General features: G+C 36.9%; 1 protein-coding gene across 7 annotated transcripts in view; it reads right to left on the bottom strand.

Moving 5' to 3' along the window:
• Window positions 1-16,723, bottom strand: part of LOC121378326 (unconventional myosin-XV-like) — a 164,235-nt gene that overhangs the window by 37,856 nt on the left and 109,656 nt on the right. For all 7 annotated transcript variants that reach the window (XM_041506439.1, XM_041506441.1, XM_041506442.1 and 4 more), the window contains 14 exons: window positions 12,832-12,916; window positions 12,210-12,299; window positions 11,483-11,564; window positions 10,534-10,667; window positions 9,268-9,366; window positions 9,036-9,110; window positions 8,401-8,561; window positions 6,843-7,012; window positions 6,289-6,361; window positions 5,636-5,842; window positions 4,202-5,036; window positions 3,606-3,687; window positions 2,983-3,119; window positions 1,165-2,172 (listed from right to left, as the gene is read on the bottom strand). In XM_041506439.1, coding sequence (XP_041362373.1) covers window positions 1,165-2,172; window positions 2,983-3,119; window positions 3,606-3,687; window positions 4,202-5,036; window positions 5,636-5,842; window positions 6,289-6,361; window positions 6,843-7,012; window positions 8,401-8,561; window positions 9,036-9,110; window positions 9,268-9,366; window positions 10,534-10,667; window positions 11,483-11,564; window positions 12,210-12,299; window positions 12,832-12,916 — 3,238 coding nt within the window. The remainder of the gene's footprint in view (window positions 1-1,164; window positions 2,173-2,982; window positions 3,120-3,605; window positions 3,688-4,201; window positions 5,037-5,635; window positions 5,843-6,288; window positions 6,362-6,842; window positions 7,013-8,400; window positions 8,562-9,035; window positions 9,111-9,267; window positions 9,367-10,533; window positions 10,668-11,482; window positions 11,565-12,209; window positions 12,300-12,831; window positions 12,917-16,723) is intronic.

The raw sequence follows: 16,723 nt of genomic DNA, 5'->3' as shown, positions 1-16,723 counted from the left end.
AGAACACAAGACATGTTGTCGACATTAAAAACGTACTGGGTACAGAATCTACCAGAGACTTGGTTCTTCGCATCTGTAGTTCCTGATAGAACACAAGACATGTTGTCGACATTAAAAATATACTGGGTACAGAATCTACCAGAGACTTGGTTCTTTGCATCTGTAGGCCCTGATAGAACACAAGACATGTTGTCGACATTAAAAACGTACTGGGTACAGAATCTACCAGAGACTTGGTTCTTCGCATCTGTAGTTCCTGATAGAACACAAGACATGTTGTCGACATTAAAAATATACTGGGTACAGAATCTACCAGAGACTTGGTTCTTCGCATCTGTAGGCCCTGATAGAACACAAGACATGTTGTCGACATTAAAAATATACTGGGTACAGAATCTACCAGAGACTTGGTTCTTCGCATCTGTAGGCCCTAATAGAACACAAGACATGTTGTCGACATTAAAAACGTACTGGGTACAGAATCTACCAGAGATTTGGTTCTTCGCATCTATAGGCCCTGATAGAACACAAGACATGTTGTCGACATTAAAAACGTACTGGGTCATACTGGGTACACTATTAACCACAGACTTGGTTCTTCAATTCTGTGGGCCCTGATAGAACACAAGACATGTTGTCTACATTAAAAAATGTACTGGGTCATACTGGGTACACTATTAACCACAGACTTGGTTCTTCAATTCTGTGGGCCTTATTCAACAAAAGACATGTTGTCGACATTAAAAATGTACTGGGTCATACTGTAATATCAGCAGCAATGTGCTTATGATAAAGAATTACTTGATAGCACATACCGTACTACATATTCAATCAACTGAAAACACTCTGATCATTTTCTTTTACTTCACTTAGTGAGTAAACACTCACCGAGAGTATACTCAGTGTTTATTTCAAGTTATTTAATTTGTGCGACTCTGCCTATAATAAGCCAACTATCATGTGATCCTGCATTTAACCCGACTTCTCAATCTAACTGCAACCACCCTCTACCCATGGACTGGTCCAATATATCTGCACATATTTTCAATTATGCATGCATGATTTACATAAACCTTTACTACATGGATGGTGAATGCATTAAAAAAGATCTCCCCATGTGTGTCTCCCAATTTTGGACCAGCCTCAGGTGAAAATTGATTTTACCTGTTCATTTTTCTTGAGAATGGACTTGGGCTGTGTCTCCTGTTCTTTCGGTAGTTCCGGGCGACTCCACTTCTTGCCCATCATTCTGTTGTTGAGGTTCCTGGCCACCTGCTCATCTATCTCCAGCTTTCCAACTTCTATGTCCTTCCTTTCCTCCTGATGGACTGGCGGGGGCCACACCACCCTCCCAACTCGGATTGTTCTGGCCCTGCCCTCACGGTCCCTGATGGTGAACGACCCTGGCTCTTCTCTGCTCACCATTGAGACTGGGGGAGGGGGAGGAGGAACTGGGGGACTTTTCAGCTGGGAGTGAAGGCGGGGAGAGTCTGCAAACTGTTCTGGTGGAGGTGGTGGTTGCGGGGGAGGTGGAGGTGGTGACGCGGACGTTCTGGCTGGCCTGTCTGAGCGCTCGTCTGACCGCGCTGGAAACTTTATCGTCGTGACAACACCTCCTTGGTCCTGCGAGCCGATCTGAAACGCTGAACTCTGACTTGATTCCTCGGTAACCTTTTGCAGCACAGGCACATGGTTCACAGTGTTCACAACCGTATTGACAACAGGAGCCTTGTTCTCGAACGAAGACTTGATGAACGAGACCTTCTTGGCTGGGACTTCAGGAGCTGACGGTGCAGGTGCAGGTACAGGTGCAGGTACATGTGCAAAGGTCCTGGTTCTGGTCTGTATGCTGGGACCTGCTGTGGCCATGGATACTGCAAGTTCCGGAGGGAAGCCAACATTGGATGAGAAGCTGTTGTCAGGGCTGACGAGCCCCAGACCTAGTGGAGGTACAACAGGGGCCGGGTGGGTGGTGTGCTGCATCTGCTGCAGCTGTTGTTTCAGGATCTCCTGCTCTATGGACTGTTTGAGCAGCTTGTTCTGCAGCTCCTGCTGCTGGAGGGCAGCCTTCAAGGCGGCCGTCTGCTGGTGCTGGCTCTGGGCACTCTGCTGTTGTTGCTGCAGGGCGGCCTGGATCAGAGCCGCTTGTTGTTGCTGCTGCTGCTGAGCTTGCTGGAAAACAGATGAGATGAATGTTCTTTAAGGGGCATTCTTACTGTGTAAAAGACTTGCAACATGTGCTTTGTAGAACTCATCCGCTGTGTAAATTACAACATGCTGTTAAAATTGTTACAACTGTAGTGATTCTTACAATTCAATTCAATCACATACCGAGTTAGAACACTATTTCAGCAATGTTTTATTATTTTATTTATTAACTATTATCTATTAACATTTCTATTTTAGTAATGGTTATCTTTTTTTTTAATTAACATTGGGTTTTTTGTGAAAACAAATGTACTCACAATTGTTGCTATTTAAAAAAAATTAAAGTTACCTGGACACAACTGCCAACAAACTTATATAAAATGAAAAGAAAGGAAAGGAAATGGTTTATTTAACGACGCACTCAACACATTTTATTTTACGGTTATATGGCGTCGGACATATGGTTAAGGGCCACACAGATATTAGGCTTAAGCAAGAGTGGATGGAGGTGTATGCTATATAAAATGATGCCATACACCTCCACTCACTCTTGCTTAAGCCTAGTGGTGTACTCATTAAGGACCGGAGCTGGTACTGGGAACTATGAACAGAGTACCTACATGTATAAGCACTAAATCACATGGTATGACAACTGTCAAAACTACAGTGGGTTGTTTTCAGTTTTGAAATTTTATATACCGCTATGGGAAAATTAGCTGTGTTGGTCAAATTACATGCCTTTTTCTATTCAATAATGATTATCCATGACTATCATAGTAGTATTATATTTACTGATAAATAATGTTTATTAACAAATAATATTGGAAGACTCACCATATACGCCTGGAGAACGGCTTGTTGCTGTTGTACTTGTTGTTGTTGTTGTTGTTGTGCCTGTGCTTGTTGTTGATGTTGTTGTTGTGCCAGCTGTTGCTGTGCCAGATGCTGAGCAACCAGCTGCTGTACTGAATCTGCAGATTAAACCGTTAACAGTGTTAAACAGATCTCATATGATACATCAACGTGGAACGCAATACTTCATCATTTTCCTAGCCTAGCTGCGGGAGGAGGAGGGGGAAACAATTAATGTGGAATACAACACAATTCTTTAGATTTGAAATTTAAAATGATGAATAACCTGATAACATAAACAGGTTTTTTTAATGGGAGGAGTGAGCACTTTTTGTAAAAGAAATGGACGAATACAGTTATGTAGCTAATTCAAATTCTAAACAAAACCTATATTTTAATTTTATTTAATTTTAAATACTTGCAAACCTATGCATAAAGACTATCAAACGAATCTAAAAAATATATTATTTTTATCGACAGATGGCCTTGTCACTGGTAAAACAAATGAATTTGTATTTAAAAGTATTCACTATTGACAAGACTACTGGTGGTCATTCAAGCTGCCCTTAACAGCAGATCTAAACCGAATAATAAAGCAAACGTACCAACATTCTGCAGGCCTATGTTAGGAGTGGTCACGTTTGTTTGGGTCAATCCAAGCCCAACTGGCAGAATAGGAATGGTTGTCTGTAGATGAGAGAGATAAGAAACAAATAAAAACAGAAGAAACAAAAACCAAAAAAGGTACCAGGTATTCTACATTTTTGATTGTTATAAATTTATCATATTCTATTTATGGTGTGTGTTTTTTCTTTTAATTGTTAATCAAAACTAAAATAACACTACTGTAATTTTTAATTGTAGATCACATGGCAATGAAATAACCAATTAAAACATCAATAAAAATGCCACAAATTTTGACATCAAAATGACTAATGAAAACAGATATAACTGTTACCATCATAATCTTCACATCACATGGAATAAAACTAGGCAATCAAAACATTTAGAACAATTATCATATTAATACATACTTAATTACACAGTAAGAATACATTAAGGTATAAACTGACTAAAACAATAAAAAAAAGTTTGTTCTATCTAACGACACCACTAGAGCACATTGATTAATCATCGGCTATTGGATATCAAATATTTGTTAATTCTAACATGTTGACTAGAACAATAATCAAAAGCATACCTGTTGTGTTTGCAATCCTGGAACACCTTTGCCACCTCCTTTAATTCTCTGTTCCAGTGACCTCCCATCGCTGAGGTCATCATGCTCATTGAGGGCATTGCTGAAGACATCCTCCACCCAGTGGGACCAATCCGAATTAGCCCCCGACAAGTCCGACGCGATCGACATGCGGTCTCTCTTGTCCTTCTTTGATATCATGTGTTCCGCGGTTCCCGGCTTCGTCTTGGCCAGCGCCGATTTCCCACCTGACTTCACGTAGCGAGAATTCAGCTTATTGGGCGACAGGTCACCATTCATTTCACTGTGAGACACATCGCCATTTGGGAAATACCTCGTGTTTATCCTGTTAGCAGACAGATCATGCTCACTCACATCTGATTCTTGAATCGTGGTGATGTGGCCGTTCGTCATGACCCCGTTGGTGATGCCGTTTGTTATGGGAGGCGTGGGCGCCCGGCGTTTGTTGTATCGGACGTTCAGTTTCGTGTCCGACAGCCCGATCATGATGTCGGTTGGGCGCTGGTTCAGCACGCTCGTCATGGAAAACTTGAGGTCTTCGTCATCTTCATTCTGGGTGACAGTTTTGGCAATCTGTGAACTGCGGATGTCGTATTTAGTTTTTCTCTCCGACTGTCGGCCTTGGCGGTGAATGTTCAGGGTGTCATCGTCTCTCAGCTGTTTTGACTGCCTGTAGATGTTCACAAGTTCATCATCCACACCATTCCTCTCGGTTTGCTTTAGAAAGTCTGAGGTCGAATAAACTGTCTCTTTCCGTGTAGATTTGGGCAAGTGGCCAACAACCACCATAATGCGTTCTTTGTCAGGATTATGTGCACTGTAAAATGAAAAGAGAATATAAATTAACTGATGAACTATTTTATTACCCATATGGTTAAAAATATCTTGGTACATATCAAAGTGATACGTCCCACTAGAACGCCAAATGGGACGTAGTATTCCGATTTCATTGATTGGCACACTACAACCTTACAGGAACGTCAACCAAACGAGTTGAGTGATACAAATTAAGATCGATTATGGGTAATAAATAGGATATTAAACTTGCTACCATTTCGTGTAATGTTTATGTCACTCAAGAAATAATTTTCACTGTCACTTACTAAAGCTCGTAACAGCTAAAAATTAAATTATTTCACTCAGGAAATAAACATTTTATGAAATGGAAGCTTGTTTAATATCCTATAACTATTATATAATTGGATAGGCAAATATCATGAAAATGTCAATGGAAACACTACTGTTATGATGCAGTCGCTAATAAACATAACACCTTTTCACTATAAAAATTATTATTATACTAAACACTCACTGCTGGAACATGGATATGACGATTTTTGGGGCTGATCTAGAACTTACAGAAAGACAAGTGAGATAAAATAAAAAGTGTGTGAAACACAATCCAACAAGACACACCTTTCTGTCTGGACGTGGCGATGTCGACTGAGCCGCTCCTGACTCCTGTCACATGACACCAGGAAGTACGCCTTGCATGTTGGGAAGCCTGGGACAATTTCCATTTCGCTGATGAGGTCAAGGACGAAATCATATCCCATGAGCTCGTAGTAGTCCAGGTCGTCCTTCAGAACAACTGTCCAGCCATGAGCATTCTCAGATAAACCTCTGTCAAACAGTCACAATGATATTAAGATATGTACCTTTTCAAATGCAAATGATGCCACTTTTTAAACATTATGCATGAATGTTTTTAAATTAATATCTTTGAAATTTGCAGAATGAATATTACCTGTCCTCAACAAGTACACTCCCCCCCCCCCCCCCCACCACACACACAAGTGGTCTGGTCCGAACATCCCAACAGCCAATGGAATGCCCTAAAATTCTTCTACAGTATGCTCCCTGTACTTCCAGTCATGTGACTATAACTTCCTTCTTTTTCTCTTCGCTGTCGGGTTCGGATGTCTTTTATTTGGCTCTGTTTTTGTACTATCATTTGAGGTAGTCATTTTAAGAAGGCATGACAGTTCATCTTGCTCAATGTTTTTTTTAAAGTGAAATAAACTGTTCTACTAATACAAGACCCTTTCCCCAGTATGAGACATACAAACCTTGCTTTCAGAAGCTGAGAAGTGAATAATTCTCCAGAGGTCCAAGATTCAACATGACCAATGAAATTATGATCTGAAAAAGAACAGAACAACCCACATCATTCGGGGGAAAAACACAAAAGATACTTAATCTATCCAGAGTGCTGCCAAAATGATGTTTCTAATAGAGCCCTGTTAACAACTAAAATTACATATTAAATAGATTTTTTTTCTTAGAATATCAGTGTTTGTATATATATAATGTGTTTCTGATCATCCTAATGTGCTGTAACCGGATGGATGGATGGATGGATGGAAGGCTGGATGGATGAATGAATGGATTGGTGGATGGATGGATGGATGGATGGATGGATGGATGGATGGATTGGTGGATGGATGGATGGATGGATGGATGGATGGATGGATGGATGGATGGATGGATGGATAAACAGATGAATAGATAAACAGATGAATGGTTAAATGGAGAGACACACTGACAAACATATCAGATAGGTCAATAAATAGCTGTATGAAGATACAGATGACTAATAAATAACTGAATATAGTGAATTTACCATCAGGAAATTTAACCTCCAGTCCCATGCTGGCCTTCCTCTGATTGGCCACCCACTCCAAGAGACAAGGGGGGTAAATGCGACACAACTGAGGCTCTATGTTGGCACTTTGCAGGACTTTGTGTTGGCAAATGACCTTGAACTGATTCATGCCCACATCAGACACATACCTATGAAAAACAGAAAATGTACTGACAAAACTTGCAGGTATCAATATCAAATTTAAATGAGAATAGATATTTAAAATATTAAATTATTTTAAAATACACTTGGGATCTTGTTGTATGGGACAAACACACATGTATAATATTAACTCTGCAGTTTTGTTTCACTTGTGAATTGTTTGAATAGAAACTGATAATAATATTAATGTTACTGTTAGGTTATTTACTTGATAAAGTATTAGATAAGTAATAGATATTAATTTTCCTATTCTGTGAAGTACATGTATATGTATTTACGAGAAACAAACTTGAGCTGTATTTGAAGACATACAGATAATATTAATTTTGTTGCTCTGTGACTAACTTGAGAGAAGGTATTTGAAGAAAAACCGGTAATAATATACTCAAAGGCAAAAGTTATTGTGACATGGATTGTTTGGAGTAATAAATTTGTGAATGGATTTATGGATGTAAACCAGAGAAAATGTGCATGAAATAGCTCAAAGAAACGCAACCAAACCATTGTTGCAGTGATTGCATGCTTTGTGCAAGAAACATGGAATATTCGGGAGAAATGCTGTCCAATGTTCACCATAAAAGGACAGACATTCAATCACAAATCATTGCCACTCTGTGCAGCCTTCAGAAGTCCAGAAGTCAGAAAAACATCATTAGCGAATTGTTTGATGCAATTTTGTCATGCCACGCCTCAGTGAAAATGACAGATGGCGAGTCATAGGGATGCTTGAATATGGGACCTCGCAGTGTGACATCGCACATCAATTCAACATCCACAGAAACACCATATGGCACTTATGGCAATGATATCAACAAAACAACCAGGTCAGGGACCGTCCCCGTAGCGGCTGACCACCCGTGACAACCCCTCGCCAAGACACATGGGTCTGAACCACACATCTGTGAAACAGATCTGAAATGGCATTTCCAGGAACTTTCTCCAGCATTTAGTGGCCTCAATAAGATGACGGTGCCAGACCTGTATCAATGCTCAAGGTGGACACACTCATTACTGACTGAACTTTGCTCTGGACCCACTCTAGTGATGTGGCTCTTTTGCATATGGCAGGTGTGCCATTTTCATGGACTATTGTTCATTTGCATACCTTCGGACATTTCTCTTTCCATGTTATAATGTTTCATACACTGCAGTAAAAACTTATCATCAATTATCTTTGTCTCTTGTGTGTCACAATAATTTTTGCCTTTTAGTATAATACTATGGCAGTTTCATGAAATACTTAACTGAGAAGGTATTTGAAGACAAAAACAGATAATAATAATATTAATATTGCTGTTCTATGATATACTTGACAAAGTATATGAAAACAGACAGATAATAACAACAATATTAATATTGTTGTTTTATGACTAACTTGAGAAGGTATTTGAAGAGGGTGGGACTCGCGGAGAAACAGCTCAGACAAGAAGCCATGAGCAGCCACGCCCGTTCTGCATTCATCACATTTTGATTCTTCCAAGTTTGATTGATAAGCTGACACAGAATTTCATCGCGCACACCCTCATACTGCAGACCCTGTTATGAAAAAAAAATCAAAATCAAAAGTCATATAAGCAGTAAAATAAAAAAATATAAATGTTTAATGTATATTTTCTAAAATATTTTGAGTAAGTACACTGTTTGTTTTCATAATTTAAAACTGAAATTGTGTGTTCATGTGACTTTCCTCCAATTAATCATTGTAACCAATGTCTTTATGAATATGAACTATCACAGTAAAATAATACAAAAATATAACTGTTTAACATACATATTCTAAAATATTTTGAATAAGGACACAATTGTTTTCTGAAATGCACTAAAAACACTTGGTAAACATAAAAAAGTAAACTATGCTGGGGCACTGACTAACTTTCTATTATATATAATGATTTTTTTTTTACTAGAATTCTTTTAGAATATTTTCGCTATAATAAGTAACACAGAAATGTTAGTGATTCCTACATGTCAACATTGAAATAAAAGCAAGAAAAAAAAAGCACATATTACCATCTGAACAATGTAATCAGCAAGAACTTTGAGTCTTTTTTCACCCATATTGTGGTCCATCATGAAACGAAGGATCTGTAAGTAAACAATTTGTTTTGAAAATAGTTAATAAAAAATGTAAAAGCATGCATACGGCCCAAAATAATTAACATTAGTTAAACTGACAATTCAATTTGTTCAGTAAATTATAAATGTGTCAAAATTGATACAATAAACAAGCACTTGTACTTACCAACTTGAAGATGGAGCAAGATCTATGAATAAGTTCTTCCCCTTGCACAGATGTAAGAGGTGTTCTGATTGGTTCAGCTTGAAAACCCCATGTAGGATTCTGTAGTTGGAAAATAATTACATATCGGAAATTATGGCATATAAGGACAGGTATCACAAAGATATATAATTCATAAGGACGTAGACCAGATTTCTTGTGATGGTTCAGTGATTCAAATTTCAAATTAATTTTATCTGAGGATGAACTGAATAATGCATATTTCACATTAACAATTCAGTTAACTTGTGCCCAGTCCTTAATATATATATATATACATTATACGCAATAAAAAGTGTTTTCAGTCAAACAATTCAGTTTTCAATGTAATTTAAGTTTTAAACCTCACAAACTACAACCACCAAAAAGGAACTGGACCTTAGAAAAAAGAAATATTATTTTACAATTCTGATGCTAAATAAAGCTCCTAATACTGAGGATTTGTATTTGGTGTGAAAACCAGTCTAACTTTTACCTTGAACTCAAGCGTGTTGCCAAGATGATCAGGAATGAAAACAACTGATCTAAAATTATTATACTTTTAAACCAATTCTAATTGTGGTAAACATAACCAACCCTCCCCCCCAAAAAAAAACCTAATTTAATTTAACCTCAAAACTATAGCTATTACTGTAACCTTTAAGGTATAAACATTGTAGCTATCATGCCACAATTGTAGAGGTTTGTACAAGAAATTGTTTTGTTTAACACCCACTAGAGCACACTGATTACTTAATCATCAGCTACTGGATGTCAAACATGTGGTAATTATGACTCATAGTCCGAGGAAACCCGCTACATTTTTCCTGATGCAAAAAGGGATCTTTTATACACACTTTCCCACAGACAGGCAAGCCCATACCACAGCCTTTGTCCAGTTGTGGTGCACTGGTTAGAACAAGAAAAACTCCAATCGGCTGAATGGATCCACGGAGGTTGTTCGATCCTGTGACACAAGCACCTCAAGCGAGCACTCAACCGACTGAGCTAAATCCCGCACCCCTTGAAGTATTTATGATCTAAAATTATTATATTTTTAAACCAATTATAATTGTGGTAAACATAACCGAAAAACAAAAAACCCAAAAGGCATAATTTAACCTCAAAACTGTACCCATTACTGTAAACAGCTCTTACTGTAACCTTTAAGGTATAAACATTGTAGCTGTCATGCCACAATTGTAGAGGTTCATACAGAGCTATATGATTCGTTTCTGAGATATGTTGTACCTTGAAATATACACTTGTGTACTTGCTGAACACATGCGAGTTGATGTCGATGGGAAGTCTGTAGCCCATGTCGATGGGGTGGATGCCACTACTGACAGCAATGATGTGTTCGGCATTGTTAACATGCTGCCACTCTGAAATCAAAAGGGTTTAAAATGATAAAGGTCAGGACTGTAACAAAGTTTTTCTGCATTACTACAACATGCTTGCAAGGTAAGGACTATTCCAAAATTGATCATGGGGTGGGGGTAGAAATGTGGGAGTCATCATAATTATTGTTTTATATATGCCTGTGAAAGTTTATTTTTGGGGTGATGGGTACAAAGAAAAATTGTCTCCTGTGATTAATTCTGAAACAGCTCCAAGATATACCATTTAATCGAGTTACAGAGATGATAATGACCTTACATAAAACATTTCTTTTAAATCTGCAGGGTTTTGAACAGTAATGGTGTAGGATGCATTTCTCCTCAAAGAACAAGGCCACAAACAGTTTTTTGGGTTGCACTAAAATCTGGAATTGTGGATAAATCTAAAAAAAAATCATCCTTTTATTGAAATATACAATTTGGTGTATCAGTCACTAAAGGAAATATAATCAACCATTAGCCTGTGTCCTAGACAATTATATATCTGAGGTGTATGCCCAGGGTATGCATACCAGGGCACTGTTTTACAAAGTGATATTAACACTAAAATCACCATAAGAGCCTAACTACCTTTAAACATTCCAAGATCTCTTCAAGATCTCTTCACAAAACAGTGTCCAGAACATGCTCCAACCTTATAATTGGACAAATAGACAAAAATACACTAAATGGATGCCTCTTGCAGGCCTGGGAAAAAAACAAATGTGTTGTCCATATACATAACAGTGATGTCCAGACTGAAACACACTTAGTATTGCTATATGTAAAATGATCGTTCATCCGTGCTGTGTAAAACTAACCATCCAGTCTGCTGTATATGAAAGCCAGCTCTCCGGGAATTTCAAGATTAGAAACACTGGCTGCTTCTCTTGCTGCTTTTTCCTGTAAAAAAAAAAGGTAAGGTGAGACCAGTTTTACAAGTTGTACGTACAGTCACTACTTTGACAAGCATTCAGTTAAAGCCACATAATATTATTCAACAGTTCTAAATACTTTTTAAAAATCAGAATTCTCAACTATGATTTTGTGACAAAATTTGTCAGTTATGTAAGAATTCTCAACTGAATGCATGCTATGATTTTGTCATAATTCTCAACTAACTGCTAAGATTTTTATTTATGTAACAATTCTCAGCTTACTATGATTTTGTCATTTATGTAGCAATTCTCAACTATGATTTTGACATTTATGTAACAATTCTCAACTACGATTTTGACATTTACATGTATGTAACAATTCTCAACTGTGATTTTGACATTTATGTAACAATTCTCAGCTTACTATGATTTTGACATTTATGTAACAATTCTCAACTATGATTTTGACATTTATATAACAATCTCAACTATGATTTTGACATTTACATGTATGTAACAATTCTCAACTGTGATTTTGACATTTATGTAACAATTCTCAACTATGATTTTGACATTTATATAACAATTCTCAACTATGATTTTGACATTTACATATATGTAACAATTCTCAAATATAATTTTGTCATTTATGTAAGAATTCGAAACTAACCCTCTGCTCTCTCTCCATTTTTTCACGAGCTTCTTGTTTTCGTCTTACTAGCCTCTCAGCTTCAATTCGCTGTCGCATCTGTTCTCTAGCCTAAGAAAAATATAGTAATTTTATAAATCATTGTTTACAATGCATTTTAAAACAATAATTATCCATTTTTGTTGCAAAATTCGCCTTTTTTGCCTAATATATTTTCAAGATATGTAACAAAAAAAAGGGTATGGGCATATGCTGGGGATGTGTCCCCATAAATTTACTAGTGCATCTAAATCATAATAAATGTTAACTAATACTGATCTCCAAATTTGCTAAATCAAAACAACTGTTAACTAATAATGATCTCCAAACTCATTAAATCAAAAACAAACATTAATACTGATCTTCAAATGCATTCAATATATAAATTAACTAATATTGATGATCAAACTTACTGAATTAAAACAACTGTCAACTAATGCTATCTGCAAAGTTACTAAATCACATGTTAAGTAACCCTGATTTCCCCAATCACTAAATTCAAACGACTGTTAACTAATATTGATTTCCAAACTCACTAAATCAAAACAGATATTAACTAATACTGATCTCCAGGTAACTCGCTGAATGGAAAGACTGTACTCACCACCAGGAACCGTCGGCGCTGTATGCGCATGCGATGCTGGGCTTGAAGTAGGGTAATACCATGACGAAGTACTTGAAACCTCTTTCTGTGAAAATCAAAGAGAAAAAATAACACTAACGATATCAAAGCAAAAAAACTAAAACATAGTGTAACATCAAAGAAATGAGACAAATCCAAACAGCCTGGGGCTATATAATCAGGTTCAACTGGATCTTATGTGATGGAGTCTGGAGAAAGAATTTCCCAAATACTTCTACTGTTTATTATACACACAAGCAGTGACGCAAAACATGCACATTATTACTCATATGTATATACGTATGTATGCATGCATGCATGCATGCACACACACCCACACACACCCACACACACACACACACACACACCCATCCACACACCCACACACACACAAAATACACACGCATTCACTCACAGAACACACACACACACACACAGACACTGACAGAACACATAGAACGCACGCACACACACACAAAAATACACACACTGACGCACAAACACTCACAGAACACATATAATGCACACACACACACACACACACACACACACAAATACACACACCACAGAACACACACACACACACAACACAACACACACACAACACAGAACACATACACATTGTCATAAACTCACAATACACACACTTAATACACATACATATATACCAGTAAAAGACACATGCATACATGATTTGCATGTACAAAAATGCATGCACACACAAAATCATGCACACGTACACACTTTAAAAAACCCAAACATGTTTTCACTATCAATGAAAAAAAACATCCACTGCCTGAATGCAACATAAATTCTTATTATCAGTGTTTAATAAACAGAGTACAACTAAATAAGTAAGACCTATCCAACTTCCAGAAATTGATATGGTGAAAACTGTATCGGCATGTAATCTATGTATCTAGCACATAACTTAATCAGTATAAAGAAGAATGATTAATCATGGGAAGAAAACAATTAAAACAATTGTGTGCACAAATCTCTCATAACTTCATTGGGTTTTCCCCATTCACACAGTGCTCCATGAATATCAAAGTCTGTGGTATGTGCTATCCTGTTTGTAATGAAGTGAAATAAAATTGCCTTGCTGCTATTTGGTACACATAACCTATGTGATCACAGCAAGATTTACTATCTAGACCAGGGATGGGATTTAGCCCAGTCAGTTGAGAGCTTAAGGTGCTTTCGTTGCAGGATCAAACCACCTAAGTGCATCCATTCAACCGATTGTGGTTTTTCTCATTGCAACGAGTGCACCACGACTGGTCATTTGTGGAATGGTGTGTATTAAAGATCCCTTGCTACTAATGGAAAAATGTAGCGGGTTTCCTCTCTAAGACTATATATGTCAAAATTACCAAATGTCTGACATCTAATAGCTGATGATTAATAAATCAATGTGCTCTAGTGGTGTTGTTAAAGAAAACAACCTTTTTTTTAAACTATCTAGACCAAGTGTTACATTAACATACATGTGTATGCTGGTCCACAAATAGTCCGAGTTTAAAATGTACTGGAATGTTCCTTACTGTTCTTACTTGTTAATGGGACTGGCCTCGGTGGTGTCGTGGTTAGGCCATCAGTCTACAGGCTGGTAGGTACTGGGTTCGGATCCCAGTCGAGGCATGGGATTTTTAATCCAGATACCGACTCCAAACCCTGAGTGAGTGCTCCGCAAGGCTCAATGGGTAGGTGTAAACCTCTTGCACCGACCAGTGATCCATAACTGGTTCAACAAAGGCCATGGTTTGTGCTATCCTGCCTGTGGGAAGTGCAAATAAAAGATCCCTTGCTGCTAATCGGAAAGAGTAGCCCATGTAGTGGCGACAGCAGGTTTCCTCTCAAAATCTGTGTGGTCCTTAACCATATGTCTGATGCCATATAACCATAAATAAAATGTGTTGAGTGCGTCGTTAAATAAAACATTTCTTTCCTTCTTTTTACTTGTTAATGGTTTTTAATGTACTGGAATGCTCCTTACTGTTCTTACTTGTTAATGGTTTTTAATGTACTGGAATGCTCCTTACTGTTCTTACTTGTTAATGGTTTTTAATGTACTGGAATGCTCCTTACTGTTCTTACTTGTTAATGGTTTTTAATGTACTGGAATGCTCCTTACTGTTCTTACTGGTTTTTAATGTACTGTTTAACTGGGTTTTTAAGGTACTGGATGCCCAACTTGTTAATGGTTTTTAATGTACTGACTTGTTAATGTTTTTTAAGGTACATGCCCAAAGCTTATAATGAGTTCCTTGTTGGCTGTATAAAACCACTATCTCCAGCCTTTCCAAATAGGAATGCAAAAGAATCCAAACATAGTGCATCCGTAAAGGTGCAGACTCTAGTTTCAACCGTGAAAATGGTCACTAAGTTTAGTTAATCTACAAACCTGTGACACACATTTGGATAAGGTTATAACAGTGAGAAAATCACTAGAGTTTGTCTCGATAACCATTACTTCTCAGACAAATGTGCATTTTTAGATTTATAAAAAATTGCATTTTGGTCTATTGCAAAAACTTGGATAACCAGAAACACTTCAAGTATATGGAAATTAATATTCTAAATAATAAAATGTAAGTACTTCTAATTTAAATTATTGAAAACGGCTTTAATAGTGAAAAATATGATGTAGTGTTTAAAAACTAGGGTATGTCACTTTAATAAACTGATATATGGCCATTTTCATTATAAAAAAATTAACACTGGCTGTCACCATCAAACAAATTAACACATGCCAAGTTATGGGATAATAGGGAAGTCTTCTACGGATGTCAGTGCTGGTTTAGTAAAAAATTTAAAAAATAAATAAATTTGCATACAATTTAAAAATCATATCGTGATGCCAAGAAGAGGAAAAAGACTCCAAGGAAAACACAACAGGAATACATGATCTATTCTATTAGCATGTCATAGCAGTAAAAGAATTTACCAAATTTGGCTTTTTTTTTTTAAATTAACAAAAAAACCCCACAGTAAATTCCAATAAACATGTAGCAGGTTAAAAAAATTGTTTTGTTTAACAACACCACTAGAGCACATTGATGTATTAATTGTTGGCTCTTGGATACTTGCAGAAAGTTAAGAAAGAAAATTAACATACAATCTAGTACATACATGTATATATATTAACAGTATGAACACCTCCCTTCCCCCCAAAACAACAAAAATACTCAAGAAACCCACAGAATTATATGTGTCACCTACTATAAACTTATTTGGTGTCACAGATAGTTGTATCTAGAGATGTTCATTTTAATGCATGTTAATTAAAAAAAACAATTCAATTAAAAGTTTAATTTTTTTTTTTTTTAAATGCCTTGACATGCATGAACATTCTGAGATGTAACAATACACCAAGTTTCATTATGTAAGACTTATAATTTATAAGAAATGGAGCTAAACATTAAATTTTAATGTTGAGTTAAATAAAAGCAAATAATGTCACCATCATTTCCAAAGTCGCCACTGTTGGAAAAGCAAAGCCTATATCTCGCCTTTTTACTTCATAAATATGAGAAACAAACCACCACCAACAATAAACGACAACAACAACCATAAACAAAACACACACAAAAGTACTGACATAGCAAATATGCAAAAACATACATATACAATCCAATTCAGCATTCACCAGTAGAGCAAATTAAGAACACTACTATCCACTATGAACATTAAATTTACAAAATATTCCTGTGCACATTTCAAAAACACTATCAGCCAAGTACTGAAACACTGAAAAAAAGGACCTCAAACAGGCGAAGAAGCCCGCTGACAAAGTTCACCTCGAACAGAGAAATTTAATATGGTATGTCAGGTGGAGTAAAATGTTTTTTAATGGTATGCATACAACTTC

Source organism: Gigantopelta aegis, chromosome 8 (assembly GCF_016097555.1).
Source record: "Gigantopelta aegis isolate Gae_Host chromosome 8, Gae_host_genome, whole genome shotgun sequence".
In the NCBI taxonomy this organism is placed as follows: domain Eukaryota; kingdom Metazoa; phylum Mollusca; class Gastropoda; order Neomphalida; family Peltospiridae; genus Gigantopelta; species Gigantopelta aegis.
The sequence above is the reverse complement of the archived record's forward strand: the minus strand, read 5'-3'. Positions and strand labels throughout refer to the sequence as shown.